The following is a 20575-nucleotide window of genomic DNA, read 5'->3' on the forward strand; positions in this document are numbered from 1 at the left end:
ATTTTGGGAAAGTGATTGAATAGCATCACTGGACTGTAATCCAGAACCCCAGGCTCTAATGGCCTGGGGACAGTACTTTGGCTGATGAAGAAATTTGAGCTCAACAAAAATTTGGAATAACAAGGCCTACTAGCCACCTTGTGACCACACTCAAATGTTGTTAAAATCCCATCTGATTCACTCATGCTATTAAGCGAAGGGAATCTGCCATCTTTACTTGATCTGACCTGCATGTGCCTCCAGACACACAGAAATGTGGCTGACACTTAACTACCTTCCAGACAACTAACAATTGGCAATATGACACCTGCATCCCATGAACAATTTTCTTTTTAAAAAGGCTTTTCCGCGTAGCTTCCTTCGCATACTGAATCAGCAAGCAGTCATGCATTATATTTAGCAAGAGCGCAGCAGGTCAGGCAGCATCCAGGGAACAGGAGAATCGACATTTTGGGCATAAGCCCGAAATGTCGATTCTCCTGTTCCCTGGATGCTGCCTGACCTGCTGCGCTTTTCCAGCAACACATTTTCAGCTCTGATCTCCAGCATCTGCAGACCTCACTTTCTCCTCATTATATTTAGCAACTCTTGAAAGAAAAACATTTGGGTGTGGTCTGTTTATATAAGGTTAGTTGAAGTCTACTATTAAGTTAAATTACTTATTCTCATAAAACATACATTTTCCATCCTTCTATATTGCAAACTGCTCCCTTTATGGTCTTGTTATAGACTTTGTGGTCTACAACATATCCCTGGAGCTATCTTTAATTTTTCTACACTCTAGATCATTTTGAAGTTTTCCATTTTCCTTACAATCAATGCCTTTTACCTCCTAGGTATACCTAACATACTGCATTAAACCATCAGCTTTCAGCCCACTGTGGCTTTCTGAACGCTACGCGTACCTCAATGTCATATTGATTTCCATCTTTCAAATTTAGCAATATTTTCAATTCTCGAAGTTCATACATTAGTCAAAAACATTAATGCACAATTCCTAACTGCCAGTTGCAATGGCAAATGCCAGCCAGGTAACTTCTGACAATACCACGACCCGCCACAACTCATTCTCATTCCTTACTATCACTGTCAGCACCATAAGAGATCAAAAAAAGGATACGTTGTGTTGTATAGAAGAAATATTGAGCTTCATTATAGGCTATAAGCTTCCACATTGATTAAACATAATGAATTATGCACAAATATTGTCTTGTACTGGATTTTAAAACCATCATGCATTTTCACAGCACCTCTAACATAGAAGATCTTCCTACGAGAATACAATTAGTGAAAAATGGCACCAAGTCAAGGAAGGACATATTAAGGCAAAGGACCAAAAGCTTGGCCGAAGGTAAAGAACGACAAATGCCAAAGACCAAACATTAATACAACATAGGAACAGGGTCTTCAGCCCTCCAAGCCTGCACCGACACATTTTGCCTTTCCATACTCAAACTGTCTTCACTTACAGGGTCCATATCCCACTATTCGCTTCCTATTCATGTATTCATCCAGATGCTCTTCAATGCTGCTACTGTATCTGCTTCCACCACCTTCTGTAGTAGCACATTCTAGGCACTCACCACATTTTGTGCGATAAACTTGGCTCGCACATCTCTTTTAAACTCCCCAACCCCACCACACCCCCACCATATCTTGAACCTGTAACCCCTAGTAATTGACCCCTTCATACTGGGAAAAGGCATCATACTTTCCACTCTATCCATGTCATTCATAACCTTATAAACTTCTATCAGGTCACCCTCAATCTCCTGTGAAAGCAAACCCAGTGAAAGCAAACCCAGTCCATCCAACCTTGCTTGTGGCCTACATGTGGCCTAACTAAAGTTCTATAAGTTAGTTTTAAAGACGGTCTTAAAGGAGAAAAGAAATGGGGGTGGTAGCAGCGGAGAGGAATAGGAAGTCAATTCCACAGCTTTTAGATTGGTCGGCTGAAGGCCCAGTCACCAATGATGAGGTGAACAAAAGTGGAGATGTACAAAGATCAAAATGGGAAGAATGAAGAATTAGGGTCATGGAGATATGCAGTATGGCATCAGAACCTACGGTTCAACTCGTCCATGCCGCCAGATATCCCAACCCAATCTAGTCCCACCTGCCAGCACCCGGCCCATATCCCACCAAACCCTTCCTATTCATATACCCATCCAGATGCCTTTTAAATGTTGTAACTACCAGCCTCCACCACTTCTTCTGACAGCTCATTCCATACATGGACCATGCACGCGTGAAAAGGTTGCCCTTTCAGTCTCTTTTATATCTTTCCCCTCTCACACTGAACCTATGCCCTCTAGTTCTGGACTCCTCCACCCCAAGGAAAAGACCTTGTCTGCATATGCTATCCATGCCCCTCCTGATTTTATAAACCTCTATAAGGTCACCCCTCAGCTTCCGATGTTATAGGGAAAACAGACCCAACCTATTCAATCTCTCCCTACAGCTTAAACCCTCCAACTCTGGCAACATCCTTGTAAATCTTTTCTGAACCCTTTCAAGTTTCACAATTTGTGGAAGGTTTAAGGCTGGAGGATATTATAGAGGTTATAAATGGAAAATAAGCCTGGAGGGATTTGACATGAGGATGAGAATTCTAAAATTAAGTTGTTGAGGAACCAATGTAGCTCAGTGAGAACAGAGTTGATTCATTAAGGAGGCTTTTGAGAGTTAGGATATGAGCTATGGCATTTGCGATTAGCTTCAGTTTTTACAGAGTGGAAGACCAGAGTCTGGCCAGAACGGCATTCAAATAGTTCAGTTATAAATTTAACAAATCCACTGAGAGGGATTTCAGCAGCTGATGGGCTGAGTTGTAGTGGAGCTGAGTAGGATTAGATGGTGGACATAGACTGATCTTGGTACTAATGGTGAGGATATAGTCACAGAAGCTCAACTAAGCATCAAATAGGACACTAAGGTTGGATATAGTCAGCTTCAGTCTGTAATAGTAGCCAGAAGAAGGAATAGAATCTATGATTCAGGAACAATAAATTGTGATGGGAACCAAAGAGGATGGCTCCCTATCCATCCTAAACGCATACTAGGGATCCTTTGACTACAAGTTGTACTTCAATTTTTGTAACAGAAACATACAAACAGTTGAGCTTGTATCTACACACACAATAACCAAACATTTACACAAGATGACAGATTATCAAGCTGACATGCTGACAAAGAAAGAAACTGAACTGCTTTGGATGGTATAAATAGTTTGAAGCCTCAATGGTCTTTCACTGCACCCTTCTGGTAGACTGAAGCTATTGCATTTCTGTGCTGACTGGAATAATTGTATTCATCCCATGTTACTTAGTTTTTTTTGAATATCCATCACATTTTGATGGTTTATTAATTTTAATTAATGTGGCCTCTCCAGCGATTGGAGATGACAGCAAGGACATTTGGGGCTGGTGACAAAGTCCTCCAGCAATCGAAGGTGACGGTGGCAAGAACACAACTCCTTCCTGCAATGGATGAAAGATCTCGGGGTGTGGCTACGCCCAAGTGCCTGCATGAGTGGTTCAAAACACCTTTATGGAGATAAGACTTAGACTTCGAATTCTGGACATTTTTCTTACCTTTTGGTTTTCTTTTATTTCTGCTGATTGTCTTGAGATTCTGGTTTTGTAACCAAGATGGAGCTAGAGAATAGCGACCCAGTACACTTTTCACTGTACTCATGTATTGCTATTCTTGAGTACAGGTGACAATAAAATCTACTTCTAAATCTAAATCTGATTGCAGTCTGAGGGTCAGGAAGTCAAGGATCCAATTACAGAGTGAGGAGCAGAGTCTTAGGTCTCAGATTTTGGAGATGATTTTTGTTGTAATTATGATGTTGATGGCAGAGCTGAAGTCAATAAATAGGAGTCTGACATAAATGTCCTCAGTTAAAAATCACACAAGACCAGGTTATAGTCCAACAGGTTGATTTGGAAGCACGAGCCTTCAGAGCGCTGCTCTTTCATCGGGTGGTTGTGGAGAATAAGATTGTGGAGAATAATCTTATTCTCCAAACCACCTGATGAAGGAGCAGCGCTCTGAAGGCTCGTGCTTCCAAATCAACCTGTTGGACTATAACCTGGTTTTGTGTGATTTTTAACTTTGTACACTCCAGTCCAACACCGACGTCTCTAAGTCATAAGTGTCCTTGTTATCCAGATGTTCCAAGGATGAATGTGAGGCCAGAGAGATGGTGTCTGCCATAACCCTATTGTGACAGTGGGCAGATCAAGGCAATGTGGGAGGCTGGAGGTGATGTGTGTTATTACTAACCCCTCAAAGTACTTCATTGATATTTGTAAACCAATACCTGCCTGTCCACACTATTTCTATGATCTTGCTGAAGCAAAAAATCTATTTGTTTAAACCCTGCAAGTGGTAACTAAATACTTACTACAAAAGTAGGTTACATGCTATAAATCCTGCAGTGAGTAATTCACATCCTGTCTCCCCACAGACCATCTACAAGGAACAAGTCAGGAGTACGATGGAATACTTGCTAATTGTCTGGATGAGTGCAACGCCTACAACACTCAAGAAACTTGACACCATCCAGAACAAAGGAGCCTATTTGATTGGCACCACAAACTGATGCTCAGTAGCAGCAGTGTAACATCTACAAGATACATGGATTCACCAAGATTACTTTGACAGTATATTCCAAACCCATGACCACTACCTCAAAGGAAAAGGGCAGCAGATACATGGGAACACCACCACCTGAACGTTCCCCGTCATTCGTCATCCAGATTTGGAAATATATTGCCATTCCCTCAGTTTTTTTGGGTCAAAATCCTAAGTGTCCCTCTAAAGACACTGTGAATATAACTACACCAAATGGATTGCAGCATTTCATTGTAGCAGCTCACCACCACTCTCTCTGTGGCAACTAGTGGTGGACAATAAATACTGACCCAGCTAGAGAATTCCAAATGCCATGAGTGAATAAAACAACTTCACACCTTTTTTTTATGATTGAGTCTGCACAACGTGAATTAGCTAAGTGGTTGTTTGAGTTGATACAACTAGCTCTAAATGAGGTTAAGCTTTTCCCCATACACTTTGAAAGATTCTACATTCATTAAGACCATACAAAACCTACACATTGAGAGCAATAATATATTCATGTGGTCCTTAGAAATTTTCACTTTTTTCACCAACATGCTCCTTTAAGGTGTAATTTGTACGATGTCACTAAATCATTGCAATCCAGATGAGCCATCTTGTCTGAATCTGCATTCATCAAACTCATGAACTTTGCAACTTGTGCTATGGGTTTAGAGATATACAACATGGAAGTAGAACCTTTGGTCCAACTCCTCCATGCTAACCAGATATCCGAAATTAATACAATCCCATTTGCTAGCATTTGGCTTGTATTCCTCTTAACCCGTGGTATTCATGTACCCATCCAGATGCATTTTACATGAATTCCAAAGTCTAGAGATACTTGAAAACAGACAGCAAAAGCAGCTGCTGTGCAGGTTACTGCTGGTCAGCTTCAAGACACCATGAGTGCTCAAATAGATGGCAATGCTTTGGGATTTCCTTTACAACCAGCCCTTGCTAATACGTTTGTTTGGATACCACAAGATACACACCTTCGATGGAAAGAGCACAAAACTCCTACCGCATGGCTACCTTTGATGTGTAAATGATACATTTGCGAATTTGAATCCACAGTTGACAGCGTCCTGGCCACCAGCCCAAAGTGTAACCTTAATATTGAGATACGTCATATCAAAACTCTCCTGCACAATAACAAAACTCTGATCAAATCATCACTCAAAAGTCAAGAAGGGCCTATGCCCACTACCTTTGGCCCTAAGCAGTACCCAGTCTACTGCAGAGTACCCGGCATGGGTACTCAAAAATTGGAACAACAGGTTCAGCTAGCTGACCCACACTGTTTTTATGCAGTAAATCCATTAGTGGTTTTCTCCATTAACAGGATGCTGTGTCAGATCAAAACATATTTTGCCTACGACATAAATAAATAATAATATACAAATTTCAGTACCACTGTGATGCCAGATATGTAAGCCACCTGTCCTAATGACTAGTGGACCATATCCAACAACTTGTTCTGATCAAAGGAGGCAGCATGCCTCAACCACCCCACACGTATAAGTGTCAGAAAAGTATATCCACAATTGGGAGAGGTTCTTCCATTGGAAACCATTTACCAAACAATCCTGGCTGTGATAATAGTTACATCAGAACCAATTTAAGATCATCAGTCAGCTTGTAGTGTGATGAATTTGCATGTGCTAGAAGCTTTAGATGCAAATACATAGGATGCTGTTTAATGTATATATGTTGTATCTCGTTCAAAAAAATGGGTTATGGAGACAGCCAATTCATGGCACCACCCTTGCCAAAAGAGTCTATCTGCCTGGCCTGAGAATTAAGATTGACAGGTAACTGTTGTTGTTGCATCTCTAAATGAATGATGATCCAACCGATCAGTATCCTCTTCTCATGCTGTCTAAAATGATGTCCCTTTATTCAGGTCTATTTCTTGCATCCTAATTCTGATAAGTGCAAAATGGGACACTTCAACCTCCTGTTTCCTTTTAGCTGTGTTTAAACTCTTGTTCAAAACAGCAATTGTTTAAAATCCAGATTATGAAATTTTCTGCTGACAAGATAAGAGGAGACCCATGTTTCCCCGGTGCAACTTGTAATAAAAAAGATAAAAGAATTTTGTGGAATATAATACAACTAATGATTTTAGAAAGAATTGCGTCATTGCAAATGTGTGATTGTAAGTGCTAGTTCAAAGGCCTTATTTAGCAATTATTATGGTGGAATAGAAGTTGGTTGAAATTACACCATACAGGATCCACTGTCTTCAGCTATTGCTTACTTCAGCCAAAAAGGACCATGATCTGATGAACTTCCCCTTGAGTGCAGATTAATGATGAGGTACGTGGATGAGTTAACAACTTTCTTAACGCTTGTTCCCACTTTACTGGGGATCTGCTCCAGTGGGAGCAATGACAGCCAGCCCTTACTCCCATGCTTCATGTAAAATAATGTTTTTTGTTTGCAAAAAATCTGGACATTGACCTGTCATGGTATGTGTAAAGCTGCACTCCCTTGACAACTACTCAAGTCCTAGCTGTACACTGATCTTGTGGCCACCTTCCACCAACCACTGCACTCTGGACACCTAAGCCCAACAGGCAGGCCCTGCAACCAATTCTCAAAGTGTGTAGGACAGAAAACACTGCATTATCAATTCTTCACTCAATCACATACAATACAATTAACACATCCATTTTGTTTGCAGCCTCAGTTGGAAATTTTCCAAAATATTAACACTGGGTCAGAAAATCTTGGCCAGTAAATTAATAAGTAGAATAGCTTTATAAACTTCATTGCAACATAAAATATATTGTTACACTGTAAGTCAGGTTAAGTTTCATCCAAGCTTTAAGATTCTCTGCCTTTCTAAATATCATCAAATCAACTTTAGGCCACGTCTGTTCAAATGAACATTAAACATTCCACACTAACAAAGTATAAGGTTTCCACAATGACCTAGACGATATTCTGCCCTCCACTGATCAAAAGCCCAGAAGCACAAATCAATCTTATTTTAGAAACTATGCATTGGGGTGTTAAACACAGTTCTGGTTCAACCACACCAAGCTAAGACAATTCAGATGACTCAGGCAGGGCCAGCAAACAGATGTAACAAAACAAAGAACCAAGGACACTGAAGATCTGAAACCAAACAGAAGTTGCTGGCGAAACTCAGCTGGTCTAGCATCGTATGTAGGGAGAAAGTTGAGTTGATGTTTCGAGTCTGGTGACTCTTTATCAGAACTAATAGCAGCTAGGAAAAGGTGGAACGCATAACTGAGCCCCATGTGGATACTCATGGCCATACCTTTAATTCTGAAGAAAGTGAGAGTTCTTAAAGGAGAAGGTGTTCAAATGAGGATGAGCTCAGCCAGGCAGGTGTTGGATAGGAATGGTTCAGGCCTTCTTTCCAGGCAGAAACGGAATGGTACAAGTAATAACCCCCTACCTCTTTCATATCACTCTCTCTCTGTCTGGGTTCCATCACCACCTATCAACTGACCTCTTCCCCCACTCACCACCGCATCTCCCACCCCCCTCCCACACCCAAGCTCCCCACAACTTCGTCTTCAACAGGGCGGCACAGTGGCACAGTGGTTAGCACTGCTGCCTCACAGCGCCAGAGACCCGGGTTCAACTCCCACCTCGGGGAACTGTCTGTGTGGAGTTTGCACATTCTCCCCGTGTCTGCGTGGGTTTGCTCCGGTTTCCTCCCACAGTCCAAAGATGTACAGGTTAGGTGAATTGGCTGTACTAAATTGCCTGTAGTGTTAGGTCAAGGATTAAATGTGGGGAATGGGTCTGGCTGGGTTGCTCTTCGGAGGGTCGCTGTGGACTTGTTGGGCCAAAGGGCCTGTTTCCACACTGTAAGTAATCTAATCATAAATATCACCTTTTCCTAGCTGTTATCAGTTCGGATGAACAGCCGCCGGACTTGAAACATTAACTCTGCTTTTCCCCCACAGATACTGCCAAACCTGCTGAATTTTGCCAGCAAATTGTTTTTGTGACAGACAGGCATGTTCTGGATGCTTGCAAAGTTTGTGAAAACTTTTAAATAAACATGGAGCTCTTGGTCATCTTACATCATTCTTACTTACAGACTTTGAAGCCCAGCTTCTCAGCATATGCCCTTTTAGCCAGCATCTGTCCCTCTATTACTGCCCGGACCTCCACATCATTTGGAAACTCTGAAACCTACAATGGACAAAGAGTAAAACCACTTGAAAGGGAAATTTTTGAATAATTTGTTATAATTCTTAAAGGATATACAAAGCAGCATTGATAAAAGCAAAGTGGTTGATGTAGTGTATTTGGATTTCCAGAACGGATCTGATAAGATGCCACATAAAAGTTGATTGTACAAGGTAGGAGCTTACAGGATGGCATGGATTGAGGATTAATGTAGGGAAGGGTGAGGTCATGCAATTTAGGGTGAGGACGAATCAAAAGGTTGACTTTCTCTTAAAATGGAGAGAGAACGCCAAACAAAAAATATAGGACACTGGGATTTGGATGTTCTTGTGCATGAAATACAAACAATTACAATACAGCTGCAACCAGTAATGAAGAAAGCAAACTGAATTTTTCCTTTAAAGCTAGGTTGGTTGGAATTTAAAATAGGGAAGTCTTGTTACAAATAAAAAAACGAAAATGCTGGAGAAACTCAGCAGATCTGGAAGGGTCTATGTTCAATCAATTAATCCTCCTCTTATAATCTTAAACTCACTCGCACTGGAACTAATCTTGAGATTACATTTTTTTAGAGTCCTGCTTTTTTAATTTCCTTCCTTACATCGTTTTTGGTAGCGTTCCTTGCTCAAAGTCAAGTAATTTCTTCAATATAACTGGTAAGTTTGTTTTTAAATTTTAAGCTGTTTTAAGTAATTTCAGTTTCTCACAAACCAATGCACTTACAGTTTTCCCATGATACCACTCTTTAATTTTTGGTTACATTTAACCCAGCTGCTGAGTAACCCTGAGCAGATTTTTTTTATTGAATTCAATTTCCTCCATCAGCAATGAGTTTTCGGATTAATAATCTAGTGATAATACTACTAGGCCATCACCTCCCAGACTATCTCTGGTTCTCCTCTCACATAATGCGGATTTAAGAATGGGAAATCATGTTTCACAAATCTAATACTCTATTGAGGATATTACGAGCAGAGACAGCAAGGTGAAACCAATCGATGTGGTTTATTTGGATTTTCAGAAATCTTTCCATGAAGTCTCACACAAGAGGTTAGTAAACAAAGTTAAAATGCCTGGTCCTGGGGTAATACACTAGCATGGATTAAGGATTATTTATCAGACAGAAAGCAGAGAGTGGGAATAAATGAATCATTTTCAGGTGGACGGTGTGATGAGTCAGGTACAGCAAGAATCAGTTCCTATACCCTGGCTGTTCACAAGTCATATCAATAGTTTAGATGATTGGTTGGTGGGGGGTGGGGGGGGGGGAACAGTTGTAATAGTTTCAAGTTTGCAGATGATACAAACTTTGCTGAGAATTTGAATTGTAGAGAAAATGCAAAAGGCTTTAGTGGATTTAGACAGTCTGAGTGAATGGATAAGAACGTGGCAGACTGAATATGATGTGGTTAAGTGGAGTATTATCCACCTTAATAGGAAGAGTAAAGGTACAAAATATTTCTTAAGTGGTGGGACTTTAGAAAGTGTTGATGTCCAAAAGGATCTACATGTCCTTGTTCATAAATCGCTGAAATTTAACATGCAGGTGCAGCAAGCAATTAGAAAGCAAAAAGTATTTCAGAAGAAGATTTGAGTACAGGAGCAAATAAGTCTTGCTTCAATTGTATAGAGCACTGATGAGATTCCACATGGAGTATTGTGTGCATTTCTGGTCTCCTTACCAAGAAAAGAATACACTTGTCATGGCTGGATGCAATTGAGGTTCATTAGACCGATTCCTGGGACTGTCCAATGAGAAAAGATTAAGGAAACTAGGACTGTATTCTTTGAAGTTTAGAAGAATGACAGACAATTTTACAGAAACTTTAAAAAATCCTAAAGTGATATCCAGTGTAGATGTAGAAAGGATTGTTCCCACAAGACCATGAGAAATAGGAACTGGAGTAGGTCATGTGGCCCCTTGAGCCTATTCCGACATTCAATAGGATCATGGCTGACCTGACATTCCTCACGTCCACTTTCCTACAATTTCCTCGTAATCCTTGACTTCCTGACTAATCAACACTCTGTCTAACTTAGCCTTAAATATGCACAAAGATTCCACCCCAACACCTCTCTGTGGCAAGGAGTTCCAAAGACTCTCAATCATCCGAGAGAAGAAATTCCTCCTCATCCCAGTCTTAAATTGGCACTCTTTAATCTGAGATTGTACACTCTGGTCCTAGACTCTCACATGAGGGGAAACATCCTAATTCCTCCTCATCCCAGTCTTAAATTGGCACTCTTTAATCTGAGATTGTACACACTGGTCCTAGACTCTCACATGAGGGGAAACATCCTCTCACCCTGTAAAGCCCTTAAGAATCCTATATGTTTCAATGAGGTCTTCTTTCATTCTTCTAAACTCCTGTGAGTGGAGTCTCAACCTGTTTAGCCTTTGCTGGTAAGACAATCCCTCCATATCTGGGATCATCCTAGTGAACCTTCTCTGAACTGTCTCCTATTAAATTATACTTTTCCATAAACAAGGGGACCAAAACCTCTCACAGTACTTCATATGGTCTCAGCAGCACCTTATACTGTTGCAGTAAAACTTCCCTATTCTTATACTCCAACCCCCTTGAAATAAGAGTCAGCATTCCATTAGCCTGCCTGCTTATCTATGTGCTAGCTTTCTGTCTTTCATGTACAAGTACCCTCAAGTCCCTTTGTATTGCAGCTTTTTGCCGTTTAAATGATATTTGTCTTTTGTTCTCTCTTCCAAAATAATCAACTGGCTATGGGGGTTTCGAACCTAGGGACACAGTCTCAGAATAAAAGGAAAACCATTTAGGACGGAAATGAAGAGGAATGTCATCACTCAGAGGGTGGAGAGTTAACTTCAAGACTGGTTTCTAGTTACTAATGAAATTGAAGGATATGGGACTAGCATAGTAACAGAGCATTGGGGTAAATGGTGAGCCATGATCGAGAATGGCAGAGCCGGCCTGAGGGGCTGACTGACCTACTTTTGCTATGTTGCTAAGTTAGTGGTGCTTCAGGTCACTTCTGTACACTTGATCATCGACAGAAATATGATCCTACCATTCTTGCAAATTACACAAAAACTGAAATCAACGCACAACTGCATCTCTTCTAAATACATTAAATCTACAGGACCTTGCGTTTTCAATTTATTATTAAATAGATAGTCAAACTTTGACAATAGTGAACAAGTTTCCACTTGAATATAATAGCTCTAATGAATTAATGAACATGTCAGAAATCATTTTGGAAAATAACTTTATGTAGCCCACGCAGCCAGTCACTTTGGACTCTCGGATAGTAGCTTTATCGTTGAGAGGTACTCTGGATGGCCTATTGCATTTTCTCTTGCATATTGTTTTCAACAGTACAGCATATACATTAAGGTCTAAGACAAATGAAAATCTATTTTGATCATACTTACTCTACAGTTTTTGGCATTGAATCGATGAATACCTACTACAGCTGGGGTGATCTCCATCACATCAAAATAAAATCCTTGAAAAACAAAAACACAACGTACAAATAATAAGAAAACATATTCAATTAAAACTCAATCATTTAATATTGATTAGGGAGATATGGATGAATCCTGCACTGGGCTTCTCTAGCATTTCTTCTCCTGCCTAGATACATTCTGGGCGGCACGGTGGTACAGTGGTTAGCACTGGTGCCTCACAGTGCTAGAGACCCGGGTTCATTTCCTGCCTCAGGCGACTGACTGTGTGGAGTTTGCACATTCTCCCCGTGTCTGCGTGGGTTTCCTCCAGGTCCTCCGGTTTCCTCCCACAGTCCAAAAATGTGCAGGTTAGGTGAATTGGCCATGCTAAATTGCCCATGGTGTTAGGTGTAGGGGAATGGGTCTGGGTGGGTTGCACTTTGGTGGGTCGGTGTGGACTTGTTGGGCTGAAGGGCCTGTTTTCACACTGTAAGTAATCTAATCTAATTGCTGCATTAGGAGGAATTCAAATATTTTGGTGAACTGGAATCCCACACTTTCAACTTACTTGGAAAATGATAATTAATCTAGTACAGCAGGGCAATTTAAATAAATCGAAGAACCAAATCACTTAACAAAAGGACAAATGTTTTATCACTTATCCTTCCTTCTGCTTTATTAATTGTGAGGATTCTTTATTCAGACTCATCACTAGACCTCTGCCTTCCTACTCTCTTGCTGCCATCTTTGCCTTAAATCCCGATTGGATAAGCATACAATTAACTACAGTGTCCCTTTCAAAGTTCTCCAAAAGTCCATTATTCATCATTGCCTCTCTCCAAGCAGCAACTTTAACTGTAGCATCCTCATCAACCTTCCCATTCAATGCTCCCACTAAGTGAGGTGGCGGGGGTGGGTTAATTTTGTTCATTCTGTGGTTTTGGCTGCAGTAGGTGAGTCGAGAGTGTGGTGCTGAAAAAGCACAGCAGCTCAGGCAGCATCCAAGGAGCAGGAGAATCGAAGTTTCAGACTTAAGCCCATCATCAGGAAAGGTGATAATAGGTAGATGATGATGAGCATTGTCTGTAGTTCAGGAGGTGAGAGTTTGTTTGTTCTATGGCATAGGACATGGGGACAAGCATTGTCTAACAAACATGACACTTACTCAATAAGATTGAGACCATCTGATCAACTGCCTTGACCACATCTCTTCACCCATAAAAATCAAATTTTCCCCATTCCCTAGACCTGAACATCTTAGAGTCATAGAGTCATAGAGATGTACAGTATGGAAACAGACCCTTCGGTCCAACCCGTCCATGCCGACCAGATATCCCAACCCAATCTAGTCCCACCTGCCAGCACCTGGCCCAAATCCCTCCAAACCCTTCCTATTCATATACCCATCCAAATGCCCCTTAACTGTTGCAATTGTATCAGACTCCACCACTTCCTCAGCTCATTCCATACACGTACCACCCTCTGTGTGAAAAAGTTGCCCCTTAGGTCTCTTTTATATCTTTCCCCTCTCACGCTAAACCTATGCCCTCTAGTTCTGGACTCCCCGACCCCAGGCAAAATACTTTGTCTATTTATCCTATTCATGCCCCTCATAATTTTGTAAACCTCTATAAGGTCACCCTTCAGCCTCCGACGCTCCAGGGAAAACAGCCCCAGCCTCTTCAGCCTCTCCCTGTAGCTCAGATCGTCCAACCCTGGCAACATCCTTGTAAATCTTTTCTGAACCCTTTCAAGTTTCACAACATCTTTCCGATAGGAAGGAGACCAGAATTGCACACAATATTCCAATAGTGGCCTAACCAATGTCCTGTACAGCAGCAACATGACCTCCCAACTCCTATACTCAATACTCTGACCAATAAAGGAAAGCATACCAAATGCCTTCTTCACTATCCTATCTACCTGCGACTCCACTTTCAAGAAGCGATGAACCTGCACTCCAAGGTCTCTTTGTTCAGCAACACTCCCTAGGACCTTACCAACAAGTGTATAAGTCCTGCTAAGACTTGCTTTCCCAAAATGCAGCACCTCGCATTTATCTGAATTAAACTCCATCTGCTATTTCTCAGCCCATTGGCCCATCTGGTCAAGATCCTGTTGTAATCTGAGGTAACTCTCTTTGCTGTCCACTACACCTCCAATTTTGGTGTGAACTGCAAACTTACTAACTGTACCTCTTATGCTCGCATCCAAATCATTTATCTTCTGTAGTTTCTCTTCCATCTCCTCCTTGCACACTATGGTTAGCATGTCCATGAGATCCATCTCCTGCTCACTCATATTCCAACTACAATGCTGACCATTCAACACCTTTTTGATCAGCGTATCAGCTGGTAGAGCACATGATTCCTTCTCTCCCTCACTATTTAAAAACTGGCTTCAAATGACATTTTCAGTGAATATGACCACAGTGCACTTTACTCACTCATTTTTGTTAAACTCTCTCTAGTATTACATGATCAACTACATTATCCTTCTTCAAGATCTCTCTTCCACCATCTAGCTCAACTTGACAATTCTTAACAATCTATTCGTAAGCAGAGTATCATGACTGAATCATACAGTATGATGAGCATCATATTGTTACTCTGGACTGTTATATGGAGTTCTCCTTGGCCCTCTGCCATTCTCTTCAACGCAGCCCCATAACAACATCACCTGAGGAAATTGGGTTCGTTTCTACATTTATGCTATTAGTACACAGTTGAACAACATCACCCATTGCCAATTGCCCAAAACATCAGCTTCGTTGAACCTCTCTACTACGTCTCATACAAATGTTTGACTTCCATCCAATAATGGATGAACCTACAACTCCATTAGTGAAACATTGGGAAAATAGAAGCTACCATCTTGGGAAGATAGCTCTACTTGTTAAAAAAAATGTTATATGCAGTCTCTCATAGTTTATGGAATTCCTGTGCACATTCTCTATTTTACCTAAATTTCCATTATTTCCAGGACAAGTGGTTTTCAGCGCTTTCGCAAATTCATCCCATGAACGAGAAGCACTCTCATCACGGACCTTCTCTCTCGTCAAGGAGCCATTCTTAAAACTAGAAATATGGCACTGGGTTAGATGAGGACACAAATAATGCTTCTTTTGCATTAAGATTTGTTTAATTTGTTTAAAACATTTTTTTATAGGTTTCTCGTACACTATTGACTGAATCCCGAAAATGTCATAATATACATATACTTGTCTCCACCGTCTCTATAATGCTGAAGCATTGTGAAAGAAAATTTCATATACAAGTTCACACGTAATACATAATGGTAGAAAATTAAAATAGAAATCACATCTATCGAGGTTGAACATAAACTACTCAATGGGTTTAGGAATAAGGTCTTAATACAGGTTAGGATGAAAAACATAAAAGTAATTATATTCCTTTAAAGATGCATATAATAAAGGGAAGTAGAAAGAACACTGCATACACACATCGATAACAACATAGTGCCAAGATGAAAAGGATATTATTTACTCTCATGGGTCGCCATTGGTGGGAGGCTGCCTAGAAATATGGGTGGTTACCTTAACAATCTGTCTTTACTTTTTGTTTTAGATGATTATAATAGTTTTTTAGCTTTGATTCTACTATTAGAGGAAAACGTTGTGTAAATGTCATGGTGGCCTGAGTTTCTTGAAAAGACAATGTCAGAATATGTGGAAAGAAAGCAGAGTTAATGTTTGGGTCCAGTGACCCTTCTGCAGAACCCTTCTGTTCTCTGGACCTGAGACATTAACTCTCCTCTCTCTTCACAGATGCTGCCAAACCTAGTGAGTTTCTCAAGCAATTTTCAAGCACCTGCCATTCTTCTGGATTTTTCTTCAGTCTCTTAAAGTGTTTGATTAACTATTATATTTAGATCCTAGAGTGTGATCATATTAAATGGAGTGTTTGAAGGCATACAAGAGTGTTTTGCTATCTTACTGTCAAATGACTTATGCCCTGAGTCTGGTAATGGTAATTTGGTTAATCAAAAATCAACATCCATTAACCTTAAATACTTGCACAACTAGTTCACTCTCTGAACTATGGTGCAACAGTTAACCTGCACCAAATCTTAAATAAGACGAAAAGAGAATAAATAAACATATAGGTCTATTCATGTTTCTATTTTAAATACTATCTCTTACCATATGAGTGCCATGTAGGCACTGCTATCAACAGGATTACAGAAGATGTGTCCCTCTAAGGTGGGTTTCGGATCCTGAATCCAGAGAAAGGCAGTATCGCTTGTCCCCAGGCTTACCTGGAAAATTCAAAAAAAGCCTAATGTAAGCAACTGCCAATTTCAAGATAAAGGAAAATGGTTTACAAGTCATGTTTTCGGAATATAATCAAAATGAACACGATGTTCTGTGTTTTCTCAAAATCAGTTTGGTACAAATAAGTTTATGCAACACATTAAGGGAGGTGGTATCAGTTTCCTTTTTAAAAACAAACTGAATAAGTCCAAAGAACTAGGTAAACATTAACAACAACAAAAACAGAAATTGCTGGAAAAACTCAGCAGGTCTGGCATCATCTGTGAAAAGAAATCAGAGCTAATGTTTGAGGTCCAGTTACCCTTCTTCAGAATTGACCAAATTTCAGAACACAGTAAAGACTGGTTTCCAAATGAGCCTAGTCTGCTCCTGCAGAAAAATCCCAAACTGACCCATCTCTCAAGAAGGTCTTTAATTAGCCTAATGGTGAATGAGAAGATTTCCAGGATGGTAACTGGAAGTTGTCACATTTGCTGATCCAATTTGTTGCCCCACGTTCCTCTGTTCCTTTCCTGCTCTGGTAGGACAAAAAAAACCTCCTGTCCCCGTCTTATAGATCATAGAACAATACAGCGCAGAACAGGCCCTTCGGCCCTCGATGCTGCGCCGATCTGTGAACTAATCTAAGCCCATGCTCCTACACTATCCCATTATTATCCATGTGCTTACCAAGGATTATTTAAATCTCCCTAATGTGGCTGAGTTAACTACATTGGCAGGCAGGGTATTCCACACCCTTACCATTCTCTGAGTAAACAACCTGCCTCTGATATCTGTCTTAAATCTATCACTCTCAATTTATAGTTATGCCCCCTTGTACAAGCTGACATCAGCATCTTAGGAAAAAGGCTCTCACTGTCTACCCTATCTAATCCTCTGATCATCTTGTATGTCTCTATCAAATCCCCGCTTAGCCTTCTTCGTTCCAATGAGAACAGCCTTTCCTCATAAGACTTTTCCTCCAGACCAGGCAACATCCTGGTAAATCTCCTTTGCACCTTCTTCAATCCTTCCACATCCTTCCTGTAATGGGGCGACCAGAACTGTATACAATATTCCAAATGTGGCCACACTAGCATTTTGTATAATTGCAGTGAAGTAACACTCTATCAATAAAACCTAACACACCGTGTGCCTTCTTAACACCACTACCAACCTGGGTGGCAACTTTCAAGGATCTATTTACATGAACACCAAGATCCCTCTGCCCATCCACACGACCAAGAAACTTTCCATTGACCCCATATCTGTCTTCCTGTTATTCTTCCCAAAGTGCATCACCTCACATTTAGCTGCATTGAAATCCATTTGCCACCTTTCAGCCCAATTCTGCAGTTTATCCAAGTTCCCCTGCAATCTGCAACATTCTTCCACACTGTCCACTACTCCACCGACTTTAGTGTCATCTGCAAACTTACTAACCCATCCACCTATATCTGCATCTAAGTCATTTATAAAAATGACAAACGGCAGTGGTCCCAAAACAGATCCTTGTGGCACACCACTAGGAACCGGACTCCAGGCTGAATATTTTCCATCAACCACCACTCGCTGCCTTCTTACAGAAAACCAGTTTCTAATCCAAAATGCTAAATCATCCTCAATCCCATGCCTCTGCATTTCCCCAACAGCCTACCATGTGGAGCCTTATCAAAGGCTTTTCTGACATCTACTGCCCTACCCTCATCCACATGCTTGGTCACCTTCTCAAAATACTCAATGAGGTTTGTGAGACATGACCTGCCCTTGACGAAAACATGCTGACTATATGCAGTCAAGTTGTTGCTTGCTAGATGATTATAAATCATATCTCTTATAATCCTTTCCAAATCCTTTTGAACCTGTTCTCATTGGAACGAAGAAGGCTAAGCGGGGATTTGATAGAGACATACAAGATGATCAGAGGATTAGATAGGGTAGACAGTGAGAGCCTTTTTCCTAAGATGCTGGTCTATAGTTACTTGGGTCATCTCTCCTGCCCTTCTTGAACAAGGGCACATTTGCAATCCTCCAGTCCTCTGGTACTCAACCTGAAGACAATGACGACTCAAAGATCAAAGCTAAAGGATCCAAAACTCCTCCCTAGCTTTCCAGAGAATCCTCGGATAAATCCCATCCGGCCCAGGGGACTTGTCTAGTTTCGCTCCTTCTAGAATTGATAACATCTCTTCCTTACTAACCTCGATCTTTTCTTGTCTATTATCTCGTATCTCATTCTTCTCCTCTACAATATTCTCCTTTTCCTGAGTGAAAACAGATGAAAAATATTTGCTTAGCACCTCTCTGATCTCCACGGGGTCCACACACAATTTCCCACTTCGCTCTTTGACTGGCCCTATTCCTACCCTAGTCATCCTTTTAATCCTCACATATCTATAGAAAGCTTTAGGGTTCTCCTTTATTCTACCCGCTAAAGACTACTCATATCCTCTCTTTGCTCTTCTTAACTCTCTCTTTAAATCCTTCCTAGCTAATCTGTAACTCTCCATCGCCTCATCTGAACCATCTCATCTCATCATCACATAAGCCACCTTCTTCCATTGAACAAGAGGTGCAATTTCTGTAGTAAACCACAGTTCCCTTACCTTATCACTTCCTCCCTGACAGACAGGGACATACCTATCAAAGACACGCAATACTTCTTAAACCAGCTCAACATTTCGATTATCTGCATCCCCTGCATTTTGCTACCCAATTCTATGCATCCTAAGTCTTGCCTATTCGCATTATAATTGCCCCTGCCCCATCGATAACTCTTGCCCTGTGGCATGTACTTATCCCTTTCCATCGCTAAACTAAACATAACTGAACAATGGTCACTCTCTCCAAAGTACTCACCTACCAGTAAGTCAAACACATGGCCTGGTTCATTACCAAGCACCAGATCCAGTGTGGCCTCCTCTCTTATCGGTTATTTAACATACTGTGTCAGGAAACCCTCCTGCACACATTGGACAAAAACTGATCCATCCGACGTACTAGAGTTATAGCATTTCCAATCAATGTTGGGGAAGTTAAAGTCGCCCATAATGACCACCCTGTTCCTTTCACTTCTACCGAGAATCATTTTGCTGATCCTCTCCTCCACATCCCTGGGACTCTGCAGTGGCCTATAAAAAACTCCCAGCTGAGTGATCTCTCCTCTCCTGTTTGTAACTTCAGCCCATACTACCTCAGTGACGAGTCCTCGTCAAAGTTCTTTCAGCCACCATTATACTGTCCTTGACGAACAAGGCCACACCTCCCCCTCTTTTACCGCCTTCCCTGTTCTTAATGGAACCTGCAACATCCATTCTTGACCCTGCTCTATCCATGTTTCCGAAATGGTCACAACATCAAAGTCCCAGGTACCTATCGATGCTGCAAGCTTACCTTTTAAAATTGTAAGATATTCCAGTAGCATCCATCTGCACCATTGAATCCCCACAGTTTGGAAAAAGGCTATTCAGCCCACCCTACTCACATGTAACCCTGCGTTTCCCATGGCTAATCCACCAAGCCTGTACATCCGTGGATATTACAGACAATTTACCATAGCCAACCCACCTACCCTGTACATCTTTGGACTTTGGGAGAAAACCCACGCAGACACAGAAGAATGTGCACACTCTACACAGGTAATCGTTCGAGGGTGGTTGTATGGAGTAAGCAACTTCACAACTCACTTATGGCAGAGCTTAATTGGTAATTTTTTTTTAAATCAGTTCAGTAAATAGTAAATATTTTATATTAAAGCAAAAATAGTGTTCTCTCTTGTTCATTCTTGGGATGTAGGTGTTGATTGCTAAGCCACTATTTATTGCCTATCTCTAGTTGCCCTTGAGAAGGTGAGTGGCATTCTTGAATGTGATAGCTCTTGGGGTGTAAGGACAGTGATTCTGGTATTTTGACCAAACCAAAGTGAAAGAATAAGAATACAGTTCCAAGTGAAGATGGTCTGAAGCTTGAAAGGGAACCTACATAGAGTCATAGACTCTTCCCATCCAGCTCTCATGCCCATCTCCTTCTAGATGGTAGAGATTGAGGTTTTGGAAGGCTCTGATGAGTTCCAGCAA

At 41.0% G+C, this 20575-nt stretch overlaps 1 protein-coding gene across 4 annotated transcripts in view; it reads right to left on the minus strand.

The window, feature by feature from the left end:
* xylb (xylulokinase homolog (H. influenzae)) overlaps positions 1 to 20575 on the minus strand; it is a 288286-nt gene that overhangs the window by 208941 nt on the left and 58770 nt on the right. For all 4 annotated transcript variants that reach the window (XM_043690787.1, XM_043690788.1, XM_043690789.1 and 1 more), the window contains exons 12-15: positions 16389 to 16504; positions 15188 to 15303; positions 12212 to 12285; positions 8709 to 8805 (exon numbers count right to left, since the gene is read on the minus strand). In XM_043690787.1, the coding sequence (XP_043546722.1) occupies positions 8709 to 8805; positions 12212 to 12285; positions 15188 to 15303; positions 16389 to 16504 (403 nt within the window). The remainder of the gene's footprint in view (positions 1 to 8708; positions 8806 to 12211; positions 12286 to 15187; positions 15304 to 16388; positions 16505 to 20575) is intronic.

This window comes from Chiloscyllium plagiosum, chromosome 5, assembly GCF_004010195.1.
Source record: "Chiloscyllium plagiosum isolate BGI_BamShark_2017 chromosome 5, ASM401019v2, whole genome shotgun sequence".
Taxonomy (NCBI): Eukaryota; Metazoa; Chordata; class Chondrichthyes; order Orectolobiformes; family Hemiscylliidae; genus Chiloscyllium; species Chiloscyllium plagiosum.